At 34.8% G+C, this 20,709-nt stretch overlaps 1 protein-coding gene across 1 annotated transcript; it reads left to right on the forward strand.

Moving 5' to 3' along the window:
* The first annotated feature begins 4 nt into the window (after positions 1-4).
* LOC106069192 (uncharacterized) lies at positions 5-19,117 on the forward strand. The gene is made up of 11 exons (XM_056045655.1): positions 5-73; positions 4,077-4,403; positions 6,123-6,185; positions 7,824-7,952; positions 9,337-9,498; positions 10,015-10,145; positions 11,052-11,094; positions 12,891-13,089; positions 14,040-14,145; positions 14,707-16,009; positions 16,470-19,117. The coding sequence occupies exons 2-11, from the start codon at positions 4,275-4,277 to the stop codon at positions 17,091-17,093; spliced, it is 2,889 nt and encodes a 962-aa protein (XP_055901630.1). The 5' UTR covers positions 5-73; positions 4,077-4,274; the 3' UTR covers positions 17,094-19,117.
* Positions 19,118-20,709: the final 1,592 nt, after the last annotated feature.

Here is a 20,709-nt window from a genome sequence, read left to right on the forward strand (position 1 = left end):
AGTAAGTTACGATAACATAATAATATTTATTCGAAAATGTTAACTATTTTCGACAGCAACAAAAACTCGTAAAGTAAGTAGACTAGATCAAAATCATCAAGCCTTAGAGACTTAGACATGTTAATCTTATAATTTATCTGTCTTAGTCAGTCACTAGTGTCTAGATCTAGAATCTATATCTTGACTGATAATACTGATTTTTAGATCTACAAAGTCTAGATCTATATTGACTATATTACTATATCTTACTCTAACTCTAACAGATCTTTTTACATTATTTAAGTTAAGAGTAAAGTGTAAAGTACTGTAAAGGACTTAGGATGTTTGTCGGACACGCTAAGTCTAAGCCATTCTCCGGCCATTTTTAAGTTTCAAAATTCATAACTCCGTAATGGTCTAACCTAAGAATAAAGTGATGGTGTCAATGAATTCGTCATCCTTTTGTCTATAAAAATAGCTATTTTGTAATGTATCACTACGCATAGTTAAAATTAGATCTGATGTGAAAAGGGGTAGGTTGGGTTTTCTGATGCGTAAAAGTTTTCGTCATGATTTTTGTCTCTGTAAAAGTTGTTGGCCGGTTTGGAGATTTATCGGACACTTCAAAGGAAATAGATGTCTTCTATATATTAAACATGTTATTATTAAGACATTTCATCCTTAATTTTATTATTCTGTACATTAGCGCAACGACACAAGCCATATTATCACTTTTCCCACGCTCCACGCTTTCATTCTCGGCTTGTAACTGATGTCACACCACGGCCACTACTTTGGGCCTAGCCTAGCTGGTCGCGCTAGGGGAAAAAAATCGCCTCTGTTGGGGGGGAGAAGAGGAGGAGTATTCTCTCTAGTCTACCTATGGGGCACTTTTTTTTCCCCGTAGCACAGCTCCACTAGCGCAGTGCGTGCCTGTCTCACCTTAGCCTTTATGGTACCAGTCAGATAATTGCTAGTCTCCTGCTCTCTCTCTCACCTGCTTTTTTTTTTTTTTTTTTAGAGCGTGTAATGGTATGCTTAAGAGACGTGGAAAAAGGGGGGGGGGGAGACTTCATGTAGTATACTCTCTTTTGATTTTGACAATCTCTTAGAATGTTGATGTTTCACACAAAGGCCATTTAGCGCACCTGGTCGATCAATAATTGTAGGCTCGAGGTCTACAATGATATTGCTATTGTGACTTTTTTTTTTCAGCTGCCCATTGATGCCAATTTATTATTGTATAGATATGTGCACTTAAGCGCTATAACATTTGTACATATTTTTTGCATATTAAATGGTTTAAAATAAATGGTTATACGTTTTGCATACACCACATTAACTTTTTTTTTTATAAATATGTTACGAATTTTTTTTTGTGAAACATGTAACAAACACACACATGAACACATACATAACTTAAATATACAATTTGTACTATATTATTTTAACAAACAAAAAAATTATTCTTGTAAATGTTTAAAAAAAAAACAATAACAGTTTGTTTATTTCCCGATAAGTACTGTGTCAAGTTATTTCCCTTTGATGACTAGCGTCATATGACGATATGTTTTCTTATTCAGAAAGGTAAAACTTGTTGGCCACCCCCTATTTACATGTTTAAGTGGGAAAGGAGAGTCTGGGTTGTACAATTGATCTGTTTCTAGTGCCTATTTAGAAACATTATATCTGGGTTTTAATTGGGTAATGCATCTAGGGGCTTAAAAATCGTCTTAGCTCCAGACCCTATCTCGTTCTTCCCCTTGGGAGAAAAAAAGCTAAGTTTTACAGTAGTCTACTTTGACCCTAGATAAAATTACTTTTTCTCAATATAAAAGGGAGCTGTACGTGTCGGAAGTGTGACAAAATAGTCCATGAGCAATATTTATGCGGAAGTTGGGTAGTAAACATTCAAATAAAGAAGATTTAATAATAATACATCGAGGTTTCCGATATGCGAGACGAAACCCGGGTGTCCGACAACCATCCTTTACTCTATAATAATTAAATAATCAGTCATTATATAATATTTTATAATTATAATAATATTAATATTAGAGTCTGTAATAATATATTCTAATTTATTATTAATAAAATAAATAATATATTAAATAATAATATATATTATTATTTATATTAGATCTTAAAAAAAATCTATAGTAGATTCTTAAATAAGGCACAGCTCATCACATTCTCCTTTAAGAAACGTGTCACTTTTTTGTTTATAATTAATTTGTTTCTATGTTTGGAGCTAAAAACGGCATTTCGGGACTGTGCATGTCCAATTTTAGATAAGTTCCTGTATTTTTGTTCCGCTTTTCCAAAGCAGAGGGCAGTTTTTTTAGATTCTCGGTAACCGTGTGGCGTGTATGTAAAGCTATTGTTTTAACCTCCCCCGGCAATTCATACCCATATAAGGGATGAGGGCTATATTATGAGCCTGTTTGATCCTAGGCTAATGGATATATGATAATATATCAAAATAAGCTTCTAAACATCTTAAAAAAGACATTCCAATCACATTTATACTGTTAGCTGTTAAATAAAATTAATACAGCAGGTGTTTCAACGAATAATAATGAATTTAACACATTCTTCTGTAGTAAACAAGGCAAAATCATAATAAGAAATATTATTGGGATCAATAAATGTATGATTTTTTCAATGAATAAACATGACCTAGATCGAGATATCAAGAATATAATTTATGAATGAAAGAAAAAGTGCGGGCTGCTAATTTGAAGCCAGAGACCATGCCCACTGCAGGTGATCACGCCAGGTGAGCTGGCGGTGAGGAGAGATATACACTAAGCATCTAGTGTCACAACCTATCAAACAGGCAATGGAGGGAAGGGGGAGAGAGTCATGAAAAGAATTATAAGCATCTATGGGAGGGAGGGGATGTTAAGGTGTAACAAAAAAAAACATCTAAATTATGAAAAGAAGAAGAGGGTCCTTGGGTGGGAATTAAAAAAAAGTGAGAGAGAGAATACATGTAGCCTAGTTGAAAATATCATGTTTATTAAATTATAATAATTAATTTATAGATCTATAGTCTTTATATAGATTTATTTCTGTCTGTTTCTACAAATAGATTATATAGGTATATAAATAAATAAACTATAAATTATATATATATATATATTTATTTATTATATATATATAGAGAGAGAGTATTAGACTATAAATACATATGGCAGAAGTGAATCTACTTCATTTAATACAATCTAAATAATTTTTAAGTAACACAAATATAATTTATTAGCAATTACGTAGTGGTGTTCATTGACAGTTCTTAGTATTCAATGAAGGGGAAAGCACAAAAACTGCGTTCAGTATCGGAGCATGAAGTGACCCAATTTATTTTAAAATAATATCTTGACTATGAGTGGTAATTCAAAGGAACACAGCTATTTTTATTGTCCATTAGTTGAAGAATAAGAATCTGCTTTCAGTTTTTTTGTAAGTTAAACCTTTGCCAAATGAAAAAATTAAATCAAAATTTGACCTGGTTCCCAAAAGTCGGTGTTCAGATATAATATATAGGTAAAAATTTTATTTACTCTTTTCTAGAGTATAGATCTAGATCTAATTATAATAACCATTTCTAGATCTAGATTTACCCAAATATTGTCCACAACAGAACACTTCGCACATTCTGAGAATTTAATGTAACACTTTGTTTATTTTTTAGAGAGCTTCTAAGATGAATTCATGTGTTGGCCTACTATTCAACTAGTTCCCAGAAAACCTATTTAGGCCTAGCGGAACATTAGTGTTCCATGAAACCCACAACATGCTGGTTGGGTTAGAAAATTTCCTAAAATTTGTTAAAAGTCAGTTCCCCATCTATAATTATTAACTTTTAATGAAAATAACAGCTGTAAAGTTTTTTAAAAAATAATCTCACCCCCTCCTCCACCCATATATATGAGCCTGCAAGAATAGTGCATTTAATTGTATTGCTGTACATTTACCTTACAACATTTTATCAACTCTACACCTTATTTGCCTGTTCTACCTTTGTGCATATTTAAGGTTTAATGTCTGTTGTTTGATTGAAAACTGCTAATATATTGAAATGTGGTATATTTCAGAATAATGTAAGAGTCATCTCAATTCATATAAGTTTAGACCAGGAGCCCTATTGCGAGAATGTAACTTTATAATAGTTTTTAGCTTCCAAGTGTTAAATATGTCATCTTTCAGATGACTTTAAACAAAATGAACCACTCTAGTTTCTGTTGAGCTGGAAATATAGTTGACAAGTTTGATTGACTGACTCACATAGCAAGATGACCAGTAGTTATCAGGGTCAGTCCCCACCAACTACTTATATGCATCATCATCACCACATTCGGCGCCATCGAGTGCCTTCTGGAGGGGAGGACCCTGAGGAAGAGGAACTTGATCCTAGAATCCAGGTAAATAATTTTTTTTTAGAAGAAGTAAAAATGTATACATCTTTAAAAATATCTTCTGTTAGTAAGTAGCGCATCAAATATAACCTTATTCTTGCCCTATACATTAACCCTGTGGGCAGAGAAAGGCTGTAACATATAACACAGTTACAAATTATTTTATTCCTTTTCACCATCAGACTCAGACTCACTCTGCTTTTAAAATTATGGAAACTGATAAGGAATAGTCCTCTCTTTTTTAATTTCATCTACCCATTTTCTCAACACTCATGTTTCAGCTGTGTGATAAGAACTTAATTGTTTTTACAATGCTTATGTCAACTCTATCTGGTAAAATGTTTGTACACATGATTTCTCCCACACCCAATCTAAAATCATGCTGAAATTTGCACAATTATTTCTTTTACCTGACAACACAAGAATCAATTTTTAAAAATTAATCAATTACTTAATTAACTAACTATTGGTAATAAATTAATACATTTTGTTTGGTATCTTGAACAAGGGAAAGAAATTGTAATTGACTGAAGTGGTGGTATAAGCTGAATTAGTCCTCCTTATAGGTCATCTTCTGAGTCTTAGTGACCACAGCCCTGAAAAATAGGTCAAGACTATAGAAAGAAACTATTCAATCTTCTATGTTCATAAGCTCTCCAGTAGCTGTGTGGTAACCCTTTTGGCTTGAGAAGGTTTTAGCCATGAGTTTGAATTCAGGTCGTTCCCTCCCCCCTCCCTTTTGTTTTATTTTTATAAATTCTTTCTTATTGTTAGTCTAGATCTATAAAAATTTAATTACATGACTGATCCAAGCTAATTGATACAAGTATGCTTTGTTTTTTTTTAAAGTTTTTTTTTAATATAATATATTTTCTTGTTTTTTATGCCTTTTTAAAACTCTCTTCCACCTCTTGTTTACTCTTATTTACTTCACATTTATTATTTGGTTTTCTATTATGTTAAATATATTTTTTAATTGTTTAATATGATTGATTTATAGAAATATTATAGCAATATTTTTTTTTGACAAAGCAACCCCTCTATCTCTTAAATTACCATCATCCAACTGTTATGATGACTTCTAAGTTTTATGATGATTCACTCATCTTGAGATGTCAAGATTTTCCGCATGGGCCAATATAATGTTGGCCACCAGCTGTGCTACTACCTGCATTTTTCTTAAGTTAAAACATATGTTGACATCCTGACAAAACATTATTTACTGTCCCAATAGCAGTGAAAGTCCTAAACCACTTTAAAAAACATACATTTTGTGCGATCTTTATATACATTGAATTTCTTAAGTTAAAACATATGTTGACATCCTGACAAAACATTATTTACTGCACTTTAAAAAACATACATTTTGTGCAATCTTTGTATGCATTGAATTTCTTTAAAAAAAATATTTTTAGTCTTTTTATGATTGTGTGGTAATGAGTATAACTATAATTGTTTAAAATGTACTTAAAATTCTTAAATAAAATGTTATTAGTATTGACTTAAACTGATGAAAGAAAACATTTAAACATTCTTTCAGAAAATATAAGAAATAGTAAATGCTTATGAAAAAAGGTTTATCGTGGCAAGTATATGAATGTTAAAATTCTTTTTTTTTTTTACTTTCATTGTACATATTTTTACTTTGATCTCAGACATTTTCCTTTCTTTTAATCTTTTGTCTAAAGTATTACATTGACAATGAAATATGTTTTTGTCTTGTAGATTGAACTGGAGAGATTAAACAGAGCCAGTGAAGAGATCAACAGACTAGAACTGGAACTTGATGTCAGTCTCACTGCAGGCTTTTTTATTTTACAAACCTTTTATCAACTCTGTCTGTCTGTCTGCTAAAAAGTTTGAACATGTTTTTTCACCCTTTTCCATTCTCTGATCAAGTTAATACCTTTGCACAATTATTCTTTAAACTTAACAAGACATTAATCAATCAAAAGAATTAGACAATTAGTTAATTAATTGTTGGTGATTAATTATTTTGTTTGATTTCGAATTAAGGGGAATAAATGCTACTTAATGACAGATGTAGATATATGTATATATATGGATTTAGTCCCCTTATTACATTTTGACATTTTTTTCTTGCACGTCCCATTCAGTGATCCAGTTGAAATTCTGCATAATTATTCATTGTCGATAACAATACATGAATCAATTCAAATTAGTTAATCAATTAGTACTAATTAATTAATTTTTAATACAGCAAAAAGGGAGATAAACCCTATCATTTTCAGATAAATGGCTGTACTTATATAAGCTTTGTTTTAAAAAAGGATTCTTTTTTCTATCGTTGTTGGTTTTTTTTGTTGTCCAGTACAGTAAAATCTTCTTATTGAACTCTATTATCTTCATGTAGTATAACTTCACTGCACCTCATTGATAAGCTACATTTTAAAATCCCCAGGCTAATACTTGTCTCCATTAATAAATTCTGACCCAGTACTAGTTGTAAGCAATGTACAAGTCCAAGTTTTGAATATTTTGTCCATTTGTCCTATAATTAAATAATAGACTTTTTTTGTGTACTTCTTTTTGTTTTAAAACCACAGTGGCATAGTAGAGCACTTTATTCACTATAGAGCTGTTGAGGAGTGGTGTAGCTAGGGTGGAGAAGGGGGGTCCAAATTTGAAAATCCCTTCGGTCCCCTCCCCCTTGAGGGTGGCCCCCAAATGAGTGTCCAAAATATCTTTTACATTAAATATTAAGCCAATACCATGTTATCTTGCTATTCAAGTTCTTATGTAAATTAGTGACCTTGTTGCATGTATTCCACACATTAGAATTATATATTTATTATATACATTATTTCATGTCATGATACCAGCTCATATACAACTAGAAGGAAATGAGAAGGCTGACACATTTGCCAAGAGTGGGAGAACTAACTCACAAATAAACTCTGCACTCTATCCAGAAGAATTGAAGAAATTAATTGTAAATAAAATAAATGAGAAATGGACGAGCTCTCATCCAAATCACAAGAAAGATGACGCTTACTATAAGCTATCCTGACAAGACCAACGTCTAATCTTTCAACTCAGGACCGGACACAACAGAATGCGACAACACATGTACCGGAGCTCAAAATTGGAACCAGTGAAATCTGCCCATGTGGAGTATCACCAGAGAATGCTGACCACGTCCTCCAAAACTGCTCTCTTTACAAAGAGGCCCATATAAAACACCCCAATAGAAAGAAAACTTTATGGAGAGCTCCCTGATTTGGAAACCACTGCACAGTTCATCTCATATATTGGTCTAGTCATCTGAACACTCCAACATAACAATGAGAACGAAGAAGAAGAAGATATGTCATGATGTCAAATGTCAATAATTCATGAACTTGTTACCTGATCACATTATTGCTCTAATTAGAAATAAATTGTGTCCTATTAATTTTTTCTCAGGATGCCAGAGCCGCATTCCGCACTGCGCTGTCTGACTCAACACAACGTCTGAATGGACTAGCCAAGAAACTAGGTGCCTGTGTTGACAAAGCTAGGCCTTACTATGATGCCAGAATGAAACTTAAAGAGGTAAATGTTTGCAACAGGATTTTTTGGCATTGGTTAGCAGGGGGAAAAAAGTTACCAATTCATTAATAATATGTAAAGATTAAATTTTTCTTTTCATTTTTTTCAAACCAGTTAGAGCTAGTTAAACTGGCAAATCTTTCATTTTTAAATAATCACTTCACCCCTGCAGTAAAATTATATCGTTATTATTAAGGCACAAAAGAACTTAATACCTTTTTCTTATCAAAGATCTTCCTTCAAATCCTACTGTATGAAATAATTGTAATACCAAATGTTTCAATTAAAAAGAAAAAATAAATAGTAAGCTTAATAAAAAGCTTACTTTTTTTTTTATTATAAAGTTGTTTTATTAAGTACTTTGCTTTTTAATTTAAGCTTAAAGGAAGTGAAGTTAAAAAGATTAAAATTCTGTGAAGTTTTAAGTAATTAGCATAATTTTAAAAGTATATATACTGAAAGTTTATCATCCCAGTAAAAATTGGTAACTGTCTTGACCAAATTTGTCTATAACAAGAGCAACATTTTACAACTAAACCATTTATTGATAGAGAAAGCTTTACAATTTACTGGTATTCTTTTTATCTTTTATTATTAACTTTTTTGATATCTCACATGTGACGGTAAGTGTATTTGTTTTGAGTGACTAGTAGTGTATTGTGTGTGATTGTGTATAGACAAGCTATTTAGGTGACCTTTATTGTTGTACTTGGTTGCATGTACAGCTTATAAAGTGTGTAGGGTATGACTGTCTAGAAAGGGGTCAGTAAACAACAGGGTGCTGAAGTGGACAGCATGTACTGAAGGTTAAAGAATGTCAAAATAATAAAGTTATATGTTAATTGTTATTATAGTCTTCTTAGTGTGTTTAAGATATCTATGACTTGGTGTCAGATGGACCGACTCAACCTGCCACAATCACTGGAATCAAATGGCAATGATGCAGAAAAATTGGAAAAGACTGAAACAGATACAAAAAGCAGAGAATTTAAGTCTATGGCATCATTGCATGTGATTGGCCAAGAAGCACTACAAGTCTATAACTTTTTCTACTGGATAGATAATGAGTGTAATGAGATAAGCACACTTCACTGCATTCTTAATAAATTCGAGAAATACTGTTTGCCAAGAAAAAATGTTACCATTGAAAGACATGTTTTTCCAGCAAGCTCAACATGAATGAGAATCATTAGTCAGCTTTGTCCCTGATATCAAACTCAAAGCAAATGCACTAACACAACACACAAGAGTAAGTTTAACCAAGCAGGCACTCATCTCCTCGGTATCATATAAATTATTATGACAAACATAAATCTGAGAAAAACAACTTCTTATTTAAGTGCTATTGCTAACAGTATTTAAACTAAACTCTTTCTGATTATCGCAGGCTCATCTAGAGAGTCAAAAGGCTGCGCTAAAATTTGAAAGGGCTTGCAGTATGCATGAGGCTGCCAAGGAGATGGTGCAGTTGGCAGAAGAAGGCTACAAGCGAAGAGAACAGGACCTTGACCCAACTTGGCAAGAAATGCTGAACCATGCTACTATGAAGGTGAAATGAATTAATATCTCCCTAATCTTGAGCCAGTGTAGTTTTTAAGGAAATTTTTTCTATATGTATTTACATTTGTATTATAGAGTTCACATTTTTTGGTATTACAGATTGAGACAAAAGTAGACAGTCTATGATACTAAATTAAAAGGGTTTCATTACAAAAATCTTGTAATTTTGAACACTCTAAAAAAAAAAAAAGTATAATTCCCCTTTCAGACCATGCTGTCTACACTCTGGGCCCATAAATTATTCCAACTGGCCTTGAATCATTTGATGTTGTTGAAATAATAGTCAAATTGACTGGTTTAGTTGACCAGAGTCACAGAGGAACTCTTTTGTCTGAAAAAAACATTGTTCTTCAAAAAAAAAAAAAAAAACATTTCCATCTTTATATTCCTAAAATCTTTTTGTTTATTTTTATTTATAAAGTTTACATTTAATGTTGACATTTACAGACGTCTGCTGTGGCTACAGTTTATTTTCTCAATGCTAAACATTTCTCTTTGTTCCAAGGTTAACGATGCTGAAAGGGAAAGAATCGAGAGTGAAGATTTTCATCAACGAACTACATTGAATTTTAAGCATAAGGAAGAGGAAGTGCAGAGATTACAAAAAGATCTTAAAAGGAGCATCACAAAATCAAAGTAGGTACACCATGGCATGAATGTTTAACCTAGGATAAACTGTAGAGTAAATGTTGTAGAAGCAGGAAAAATTTAAAATTGCCACCAAAATTAATGATTGGCTGGAAAGATTTGTATTAACTCCACAAGTCTTTTTCTGGAAATAGAATGCAAAACTGTCCAAAAATCAACAATAATCTTGATTTACCTGCCATTCTATTTGTTTCTATTTTATTAGTCTAAATTCTGATAGAAATAATAATTTTCTTATATTTCTTTCCATAGAATGAAAATAGCAAATGATAAATTCATTTATGTTTTCTATTTCTTCTCTATATTAATCTTAAATTCATCCCATTCTGAATGAAAAATCTAATCTATATGATTTGTGATAAATAAGTCATCTTCTCCCAACATTGCTATTCCAGGAAATTTAAAATAAAATATAAAGAGAATTATGAAAATGTATTTCTTCTGCAAATTATTGTGACACTGGTATATTTTGAGAAATATGTTTTATAACTTATCTTAAACTAAGGTGGAGACCAGGCATTATGGGCTACATTGTTAGTGCTAAATGCATTGTTTTGGCCTATCAAGTGATATCCTTTGTACTTTTTTTTATGTTTGTGGAATGTTGATTGACTTACTAATCACATTGTTTTTGCCAAATCAAATGAAAGAACATTGACATACTGATCACATTGTTTTGATCAAGTGAAGGTTTCAAAAAACATTGAAACAACAAAGCCTGCTTTAAAAGCTTCTCCTTAATACCTCCCCTCAAGGTGCACAACTGAAATAGGACCAGAGTGTTTTGAGCTTGTTATAGACATGCTGTCCAAGTCTTTATAATAATAATAAAAAGATTCATATGATTTACATTTAAAAGGTCTTGTTTTTTTTTTTTTTGTTTTTTTTTTGCAGACCTTACTTTGAAATGAAAGCCAAGTTCAATCAGGTTATGGAGGTTAGCTACAGTTTCAGAGCTTGTTTTTCTTTCTACAATGCAAAACAAAAACCATAATAGAAACATTCTTCTTGGTTCCATTGTCATCATTAGTATTTATTTTTTAATAGTGAATACTGCTAACAAAAAAATAGTTTATAAGCTGGTGGTATAAATCCTCCATAGTTTAATTATTGATCAAGAGATTTTTGTGGTTTGTCATTTGGAATTATATATGGCTCCTTTTGTCTCGAAAGGCAATGGATGCGCCCAAGTGAGTCACTGGTTTTGGCTTAATCTTGAGACGGGGCAGAATCTGGTGTGGCTAATCAAGCCAATTCTAGAACGGCAGACTTTGCCACAATTCGTACATTTGTATGCCTCTGATTTAGGGCTAGCAGACAGGGCAGCTTTCTTTTTTTCCCTCTTGATTAAAGCCGCTTCAATTCTTTTGTTCTCAGCAAGGGTTGTCCCAGCACGCACAGTCTGTCTCCATGCACTCCGGTCTTTGGCTATGTTTTCCCACATACTTTCACTGATGCCTGAGGCTCTCATGTCTCGCTTGCAGACATCTCTATATGTTAGTCTTGGGCGGCCCTTGGGTCTGACTCCTTCCACAAGCTCAGCATATAAGATATCTTTCGGGATTCTACCATCTGGCATGCGGGTGACATGTCCGAGCCAGCGTAATCTCCTTTGTGTCAGGAGAGCATACATGCTGTTCATATTGGCCAGTCTCAAAACTTCCTGATTGGAGACATGGTCCCTCCAAGAGATGCCCATTATGCGTCTCAGGCAGCGCAAGTGGAAACTATTCAATCTGTGCTCTTGGTACATGTATGTTGACCAGCTTTCACTGCCATAAAGGAGAGTGCTCACAACACAGGCGTTGTAGACTAGGATTTTGGTCGCTGTGGTCAATTTACCATTTTCCCAGACGCGCTTGGAGAGTTTTGCCAATGCTGTGGTAGCTTTTCCTATCCTTTTTGTCAGCTCGATGTCTAAGTCTAGGTTACTGACAATTGTTGAACCCAAGTAGGTAAATTCCTGCACCACTGAAAGGGTGTGGTTCCCAATTTGTATTATAGGTATTTCTGCAACGTCTTGTGCCAGGATTTCGGTCTTGGAGAGACTTATAGTAAGGCTAAACTCTTGACAAGCAGCTGCTAAGGCGTTCGCTAGCTTCTGTAGACCTCCTTGTGAGTGAGATACGAGTGCCGCGTCATCGGCAAACAGCAGCTCCCTTATCAAGATACGACGCCTTTTCGTTTTGGCTTTAAGACGTGCCAGGTTAAAGAGCCTTCCATCGGATCTGCTATGGATGTATATTCCGTCTTCCAGGGATTTAAAAGCACTGGATAGTACGACTGAGAAGAAGATGCCAAAAAGTGTAGGGGCCAGTACACATCCTTGTTTTACACCGCTCTTAATGGAGTTATTTAATTTGGAATTATAAGCATAAAATTATAACATATTTAGTTGTTGGAGAGAAAAAAGGTACAAAGTATTTAATTAATTAGTATTTTTTAAAAACTAATAACAAACTTATATCTATTTTTTTAACTTAATAGAAGTGTTGCCAACATGCATCTTACTCTGACACTAAGCCTAAATCAATTTTAAAAGTTACCTGTCTGGGGGGGGGATAGAAATGGCTATAAAAGTAATTCATTTCTAAAGACACCCCCTCCCATTCCATAAAAAATCATATTTTAACATTTTCATAATTTAAAATGGTAATGAATACATTTAGTACATCCGATAAAATGAAGACACTAGATAATATATTAAATGAGCAAGTAATTATCTATCTCTAGGAGAGAAAAAGAGCAGTAAGCAGGCTGGAAGAAGACGTTGCATCAACAAAAGCTTTATACTCTCAAGCCTTACGAAGCTTAGAAGCAATCAGTGATGACATTCATCGCCAGAGGCTGGAACGTAGACAGAAATTAGAATTAGGAGTGAGAGGAGCTGGTGTTGGAGCTGAATCTCCTTCTCCGCCGCCATGGGAAAAGGGTAAAGTTTAAATGAAGTTTATTAATCAGCAGTTAAGGCTTTAATATTCTCATCTTACAGTGAATATTTCTAAGAAATCTTGCTTCAAATTTCAAGATGTTCTAGTTCTTCACCTATCCCTTAGTCATTTGGACCTGTCAACCATCTCTCTCCATTCCTATCTCTCAATTGTCTTGACTAGAATCTCTTTCAATGACCTGTCCATTCTTTAATGTTATCTTTCCATCACTTTCTCTCTTTGCCTACTTTTCCTGGTTCTGTTCCTTGCAGAAAGATCTTTGTAACTCCTGAGGACTTCATGATATGGACAAAACAGTTTAAGTTTTTACTTTGAGCTCTTAGTGAGATTCAATTCACCAGATTTTGATGAATGTTCATCCTAAAATGTCATATAAAACTCCCTATCTTTCTACTTCTATTATTTGTGTAGCAGTTTATGAACCATTACAGCAGCATCTCAGTTAATTGTTCTCTACAGTCTAATCATATTTTCCTTTCTGAAAATAAGAGAATGCTAATTTTTAAAACCCAAATATTGGGCTATTTAAATTTTTCACATGCAGGTGCTGAATTATATGGTGACTGCTAATGTTCTGTGGTTTCTTCTATTTTTACATATTCCTTATGTAAAAAATATAAAAAGTCTTAGCATTTGTAATCATGCTAATCAAGTCAGAGAAAGGAACATTTTAAACCTTAAGTAAGGATTCGCATCATTCTATTATGATTCCAAACTAAATTTTGGCTATTATGTAAAGTACTGTAAGAAAATTTAGGTCTATGTTTATTTCATTGTAAAATATAGGCTAGAAATTAGGATTCTGGAATGTTGTATTAATGGTGCATTTATAGCTTGGTCTCTGCCTGATCTGATAAGTAGCAATGAAATGGGCATCTCAATCATTTTAACCTAATTTAACCTAAATGTCTTAATTTTACAATAATTCCAGGATCTAATATTGAAGGTAGTGCTTCCTGCCAGTACACAGGTGATTCTGATCATGGGAAATATCTGCCCAGTGTTGAGAAAGTGCACAGTGCTCCACTTTTCACCAGGTGTGAAACAGTTTCACAATTTTCTAACATTTGGACTGGTTAATTTTATAATGTTACAACTAATTGATCAATAATGGATTATCATTTGTTTTAATTTATCTTAATTAATTTGTAAATTAATGCTTTTTATTCATTGGTGTATAATTGTTTTGCTTTTTGTAGAGGATCTTATCTACATTTATTGGATTAATTGGTAAATATTCTCATACATTAGATTGACCACAGTATACATTGCATTCAGGAAATAACATTCACATTAGTTGGTTGGATATATATTTACATTTATTGTTGATTCTGTTTTTCCATTCCTGTATCAAAATTTGTTTTCCAGTATATTTTATAATTGGCTTTTTTTTTTAATATTTGTATTTTCTGCCTTCTCCCTTCAAATGTTTTTTAGTTTATACCCTTTTTTAACAGCAATTCTTCTATGGGTTTTTTTTTATTAGGAATTTTTACTTCACTTAACTATTAATTGCTTCCAAATAAATGAAATTAGTTTACTATCATGTTAAACCATTATGGCTTTTACCATAATTATATTTTTGTATTTGTTCTCAGACCAACTGGAATAATTTGTCATGAAACAGCTTTTAGAAAGAAGGCATCTCTGACAGACAATCTTTTAATGGATGGCAAGTTTAAAACTGATCCTTTAGATGTTGTGGTATTCAAAACTTCCACTGCCAGCCCTAAGGGTGGAATAACTTCCTACACAAATTCACCTGTTTATGATGGCAATGATTCAGAATCTCCTACAGAAATTTATTCATACACAAACAGGGCCAGAAGTGCTAGCTACAGAGCAGCCATAGAAATGTCTAGTAAACCTTCAGTGGCTAAGCCAAATTGGTCTAGAAATGATAGCGTAGTTGAGGGAAATGAAGATACCAGCAGTGAAGCAACCATACCAGATTGCCACCCTCAAGATAGTACTCAGAATGAGGTTGTTAATGACAAGTTTGACAGACTTTCTGACAGTCTAACTTCTCCCATCTGTGATATTGAAATAAGTCAGTCAAGTGTTCGAAGAGCCCAGGAATGGGTCAACAAGTCCCCAGTCCCTCAGCAAAGAAGTTTTGTCAAGTCCAAGAGTCTGATTGATGCCTCAGCATCTCATCTCAGCTTGGAGCAGCAGCAGAACTTCAATCTTTCCTCGTCTCTAACCTCGGAGATTTTTAGAGGAGCAGCGGCACGATATACTGCTGATGTCCCCCGACCTGTTGCACAACTTACCTACCATCCTGCTCCACATTCAGAGAACACATCAGATACTATTTGCCCACCTGGCTCCCCATCAGTTCACAGGAAATCTCCCAAACTACAAGGACTTATTCTTTGCGTTGACCCAGCGGGGCTAGTGAGCTCCACTTCACAAATTTCTCCTAATCAAACAGCAGCTGTGTCAGCTGATCAGGCCCCTAAACCAATGATATCCACCCAACAGTTATTCTTTGCAGATAAAAAGACCCAGTTGCCAATGACCACTGTCCCAAAGCCCCCATCATCTCTCATTGCTCAGCAGATGAACAAAATGATGAATGCCAACAAGACAGCCTACACTGCAAAAACTGTTGCATCCACATTGAGTACGTCCTACAGTCTAGCCCAGCCCCCCATCAGCCAGCCTTCTCCTGTTTATAATTCTAACCAGACTCCAGTTTTGTTAACCTCAGGGGTCTCTGTCCGGCATCATCTGACCTCACCTACACCCTCTTCACCCTCAGCTGAACGGGTATCTTTGTCGGGCAGGAGTGACACCCTTTCTGCTTCCAGTAGCCGGGGTGCCTTTCTAAAGCCCCCATCAGACAGTTCAGACACAGAGAGTATAGCCAGTACAGGCCCAATGCTAGATGATGACCAGGTAAGCAGTACTCAACATCTTCAGCTCATTTTTGACTGAATAGGACTTTTAAACTTGGAATGCTACTTTTTAAATTACCAAAAAAAAATTTTTTCACAAACATATGACTAATTATTTCATGTTTTGTTAGTTGAACTTCTAGATGAATTTTTTAAAAGACAAACCTTATAAAATCTATTTTTTTGCTCTACTAAACCTCTTTTATTGGATAGACATTAATTAGTTATAAAAAAAAAAAGAGCTTTTTTATGAAATAAGCTAATAATATAAGCAGCTAAATTTCACTCAAGGTATATCCATAGTTTTTTTTATATCTAAAATCATCTTTCTATCAATCGTGATTTTTAAAAATAAATCACAAATAAGCCTGTTGATAATAAGCATGTATTTTTTCTGTGCTCTTTAATGTAGCAATATAAGTTTTTTTTCTAAAAATTATTTCAAATTAACTTTTTAACAGGTTGAGCTGATTAACATGGATTTCTCCGAGCAGAGTATTGGGTCAGAAGCTGTTGATGATAGTGCGTACTTTGGAGAAGACAGGATGCCCGTACCCCGAGGACACTGGTCCCGCATGAGTCTTCCTCCAAGACTAAGCTATCTGGAAGGTTTTCTTGAGAGAGCACGGCTTTATTCGTCCTCTGCAGGCCAGAAGAATGATGACAACTTTGAAGATAAAGCTGTCTCTGAAGACTCCACAGACAGCAGTCCTTCATACCTAGACAACAGTGAGCCAATAGATATGAGTGCTTCTAGAAGTCCCACTGTGTTGAATGCTGAAGGCAAACAGAATGAAGATTTCTGTCATCCAGACAATACCATAGACCTAAGTGGCAAGAAGAATGGTGTCAATCTCTCAACTCCCACTGCAACAGTCATTGAGTCAAGCTCTGTTTTATCAAAAGACCCTCAGGATAATATTTCTACTTGTGATATGAAAGCACCTGACACACAGACAGGTCAAGCTGTGGACAAAAGTGATGATTCTGCTGACAGCCCCAACCATCTCCACAATGTAGCCAAAGATGGCTCTTTGCCTCTGAGTGCAGCTGCAGACTGGGACAAAAGTGAATATTTTGTTTGAAGCTCAATTCAACCAACGGATGACCTATCAACCAATTACTCAGACATCTATTTTTTTCTAGATGTAGATATTGTTAATTTGTAGATATGTTGTTTTTTTTTAAAGTGATCAAAATTCATTGTTGTTTTTTTTTAAGAAAGTTCTATTAAGCAGAAAACATTTCTTACAGTGATCTTAGAGGTGAAATATATGGGATGGTACGCTCACTATTATGGCACTGATATACAAAATGGTGAACTGTGTAAAAGTTGTGATCTAATTCAATAATTTCTCTACTGATCCTAGTCAACAAGTGCCAGCTCATGACACAAGCAACAGAAGCTAATGTGCCACTGATTTTTTTTTTCTTTTGAAAATGCTCTAGAATTTTTATTTTTTTAAATGGTAGGGCAATTAGCTGACCAGGGCACCAAAACCCACTGGCCTTTTCTGGTCATATAGAACTTGTTTAAATGATTCCCTTGCTCTTATGATCAGAGTAACTTCCATTAAAATGGATGAATTGTTCTTTAATATTATTAGCAGTGATTGTTTTGTTGTTTTAATTTTTCCATATCAGTAGATCTAGATATACATTATATGAAACATACATGAGGTTAACGTTGAAATTGTCACACTATCCGGGTCATCATTTTTTAGTTGGCTGCATCCCATATGTCACAGTTAAAAACTGTGAAACAGTCACTCTTCGTTCTTAAGAATTAAGAAATGTCTATTCTCCACTGTGCAATAGTGTGAACTAGTCTTTTACCTCTTTGTACTAAATGTTTTGTTTCTTCAATTTCTTTTGCATTTTTAATTTATATATTTTTTCTCATGTTTGAAGTTTATAATTAATTACATTCTGTTTTTACTAGTTCTTGTTTGAAACTAGATTTCTAGTTGTATGCAACATTGGACCTACTTAAAGATGCCAACTCCTCAATATAAGTTGAATGGAGTGGTGACAAAATCAAAAAGTATTGTCAGTACTTGTAATAGTATGTATATATATATATTTATTATAGTACTAGTATTTCCTCCCAAATAATCCTGAGCCAATATCTCCACACTTAATCTTAAATTCACATTAACATCTTGTCCAATAAGTCAAGACAGCATTCCAATGAATCACAGGGGAAGAGGACTAAATTCAAAGAGCATTACCATCAAGCTCTCTAACAGTACACCAAATGTCTACACTTCCATAATGATAGGTAATTGCAAAAACAAAAATTCATCTTATTAAAAAAAATATTAATTTTATCAGTCTGTTTGATGGAGACCAATCGACATAGTAGGCCTCAACATTGACCTCCGACGTCGCAACCAGTGGAGACCAATAGCTTGTTGTCACGTCATGGCAACTAGCTATTGGTCTCCATGGCTTACAGGTTGTGACGTAGCAGGTTAGTGTTCAGGCCTTCTATGACGATTGGTCTTGGTTTGATAGTGTTAGACATGTAGATCTTATATTTTTGGGATTGTTGATGCAACGGTTAAGGTTTATCTCACTACTTACCCTTCTAGGAGTTGAAGCAATGAGATGTAATCATAATCTTCTTTAAATAAATACAAGTATGGTAACCTGTTTTTTGTTTTATTCTTTGAATGCCACACCAGCACCATAGCGAAGTCATCAGCAGTTACACAACTCAGAAACTTACTAGTCACTAACCCTACCTGCTTGAGAATTAAAAAAAAAACAACAGCTTTCCAAACCTTGTCTTCTCCTAAAAAGCACAAAATCATAACAAACTGTTCTTGCAGGGCTGTGGAGTTTGAATCAATACTTTTGTTTAAAAAAGGATTCTATCAGTCATAAGTCTGTAACATTGGTCCTATCCATTGTTTGCAGGCTGACACAGCTGGATAATATGTGCCTACTCTTGGGGGTGATTCCTTTGGTCCCTAATCTATGACCCTAGCTTCCTAATGTTAGGAGTTAAAAGAGTTTGTTTTTAGTAAATATGTATCAAAAATGTACAATAAAAATAATCTTACTATTGTTTGTAGAGTTATACAATAAACATTACTTCATTATTGCTGTGTGTTGATGCTTGTATACAGATCATTGTAGTTTTGAAATTATTAAGACCAATGTGTGCTCAACTTTAGCACACCATCACTTGAGAAACAGCCAAATACAATCACAATCACTTGAGAAACAGCCGAATACAGTGAAACTTAGTTTATTAATAGAACGGCTGACTAGCTAATGTGGTGTATGCTATATGCGTGGCTTCCTTTATGATAAACATTTAAAATCTGTGGCCTCTTTTAGTCGCTAAGTGACCTGCATCATCTCATAGAGATGTGACGAAATCCTGGGCATTAGCTATGGTCGGAACAATGTCTCCCACACACAGTTTCCGCCCCTCCATGTTGATGTGTTTTGGATCAGGCGTCGCAGGTTCTTTCAGTGTGTATCACTGTGCTGCAAGCTGTCTAAGGGTCACAGAGTTCTGGTTTTACTCAGGATTGACTCTCTAGGCCTTTCCCATATTAGGGTATACGTGTAGCTGCAAGGCATCGGAAGTTTGGAGTCTTTTCCATCTCGTAGGTGAGTAGCTAGCTATGAATAATGAGAAATAGCCTCTGACAACCTATCCAACTCCTGGTCCTCACGTGTGGCTCAGTTATTGGGCCTGGCGGAACTGTTTTCACAAACAGGAGAATGTCAAAGGCGTGTAACAAGCGCCTAAACCAGTAAGCTTTGGGCAGGAGGGACTCGTCAGTCTTGGTTGGGTACCCACTTCTTCACTTAAAAGGTTGGGGCACCACACAAGATCTATTGACCGCCTTTCTTCATTCCTCTCTGTCTTTTGCCTTGGATAAAATTTCATTCGATGACAGGCCTGTTCATTCTTTTATGTCGTCTTCCCATTGCTTTCTGCCCCTTTTTCTTGTTCCTGGTAGGCCTACTTTTCCCTGAAGAAAGGTCTTCGTGAGCACCGAGGACCTTGTGATGTGGATATTGAGTTAAAGTTTGTGTGTGTGTGTGTGTTTTGTTTTTAACATTGATTAGCAGGTCATCGTTTGGTCCAATTGCTGTTCTGTGGCATTTTACGTCTCGTGAGACGATCTTTTCCCTTTGCAACTTCTTGTGTGACTAAAGAGGCCAATCCTTGATACACAGCTTCGATCACAGGTTGGGCATATAAAATCACCAGGCGCCATTGCATTTTCACCCTTCTTTCTACTTCTGTTGTGTATGACATCTGCAATCTGTGACCCTTCCTTTATGCTCTCTCTCCATGTGGATCTGTCCAGTGCCACCTCTTCCCATGTTGCCAGTGTCGATTTTGAAGAGCTTCATGTCGCGTTTGCATACATCCGTATAACGTAAAAGTGGGCGACCAGCGGCTCTCCTGCCTTCAATTAGATCGCCATACAGGATGTCCTGTGGAAGTCGACCTACTGGCATTCTACGAACGTGGCCAAGCCAGCCAAGGCGTCTGCTGCTGATAACAGAGCGGATGTCCTGGCATCCTGCTCTATGTAGCACTTCCTCATTTGTTATCTTATCTTGCCACCTTATTTTAAAGATCCGCCTTAGGCATCGGAGGTGGAAGACATTCAGCTTTTTTTCCTGCCATGAGTAGGTTGACCATGTTTCACTTCCGTACAGCAAGGT

The sequence above is a fragment of the Biomphalaria glabrata genome, chromosome 11 (assembly GCF_947242115.1).
Source record: "Biomphalaria glabrata chromosome 11, xgBioGlab47.1, whole genome shotgun sequence".
Classification (NCBI taxonomy): domain Eukaryota; kingdom Metazoa; phylum Mollusca; class Gastropoda; family Planorbidae; genus Biomphalaria; species Biomphalaria glabrata.

Bases quoted from the DNA above. Each gene is read 5' to 3' on its own strand.
- LOC106069192 (XM_056045655.1), top strand. From the start codon at position 4,275: ATGACCAGTAGTTATCAGGGTCAGTCCCCACCAACTACTTATATGCAT. The intron at 6,186-7,823 runs GTCAGTCTCACT...ATTTTTTCTCAG, and splicing joins GACTAGAACTGGAACTTGAT to GATGCCAGAGCCGCATTCCG. The intron at 14,146-14,706 runs GTGTGAAACAGT...ATTTGTTCTCAG, and splicing joins AGTGCTCCACTTTTCACCAG to ACCAACTGGAATAATTTGTC.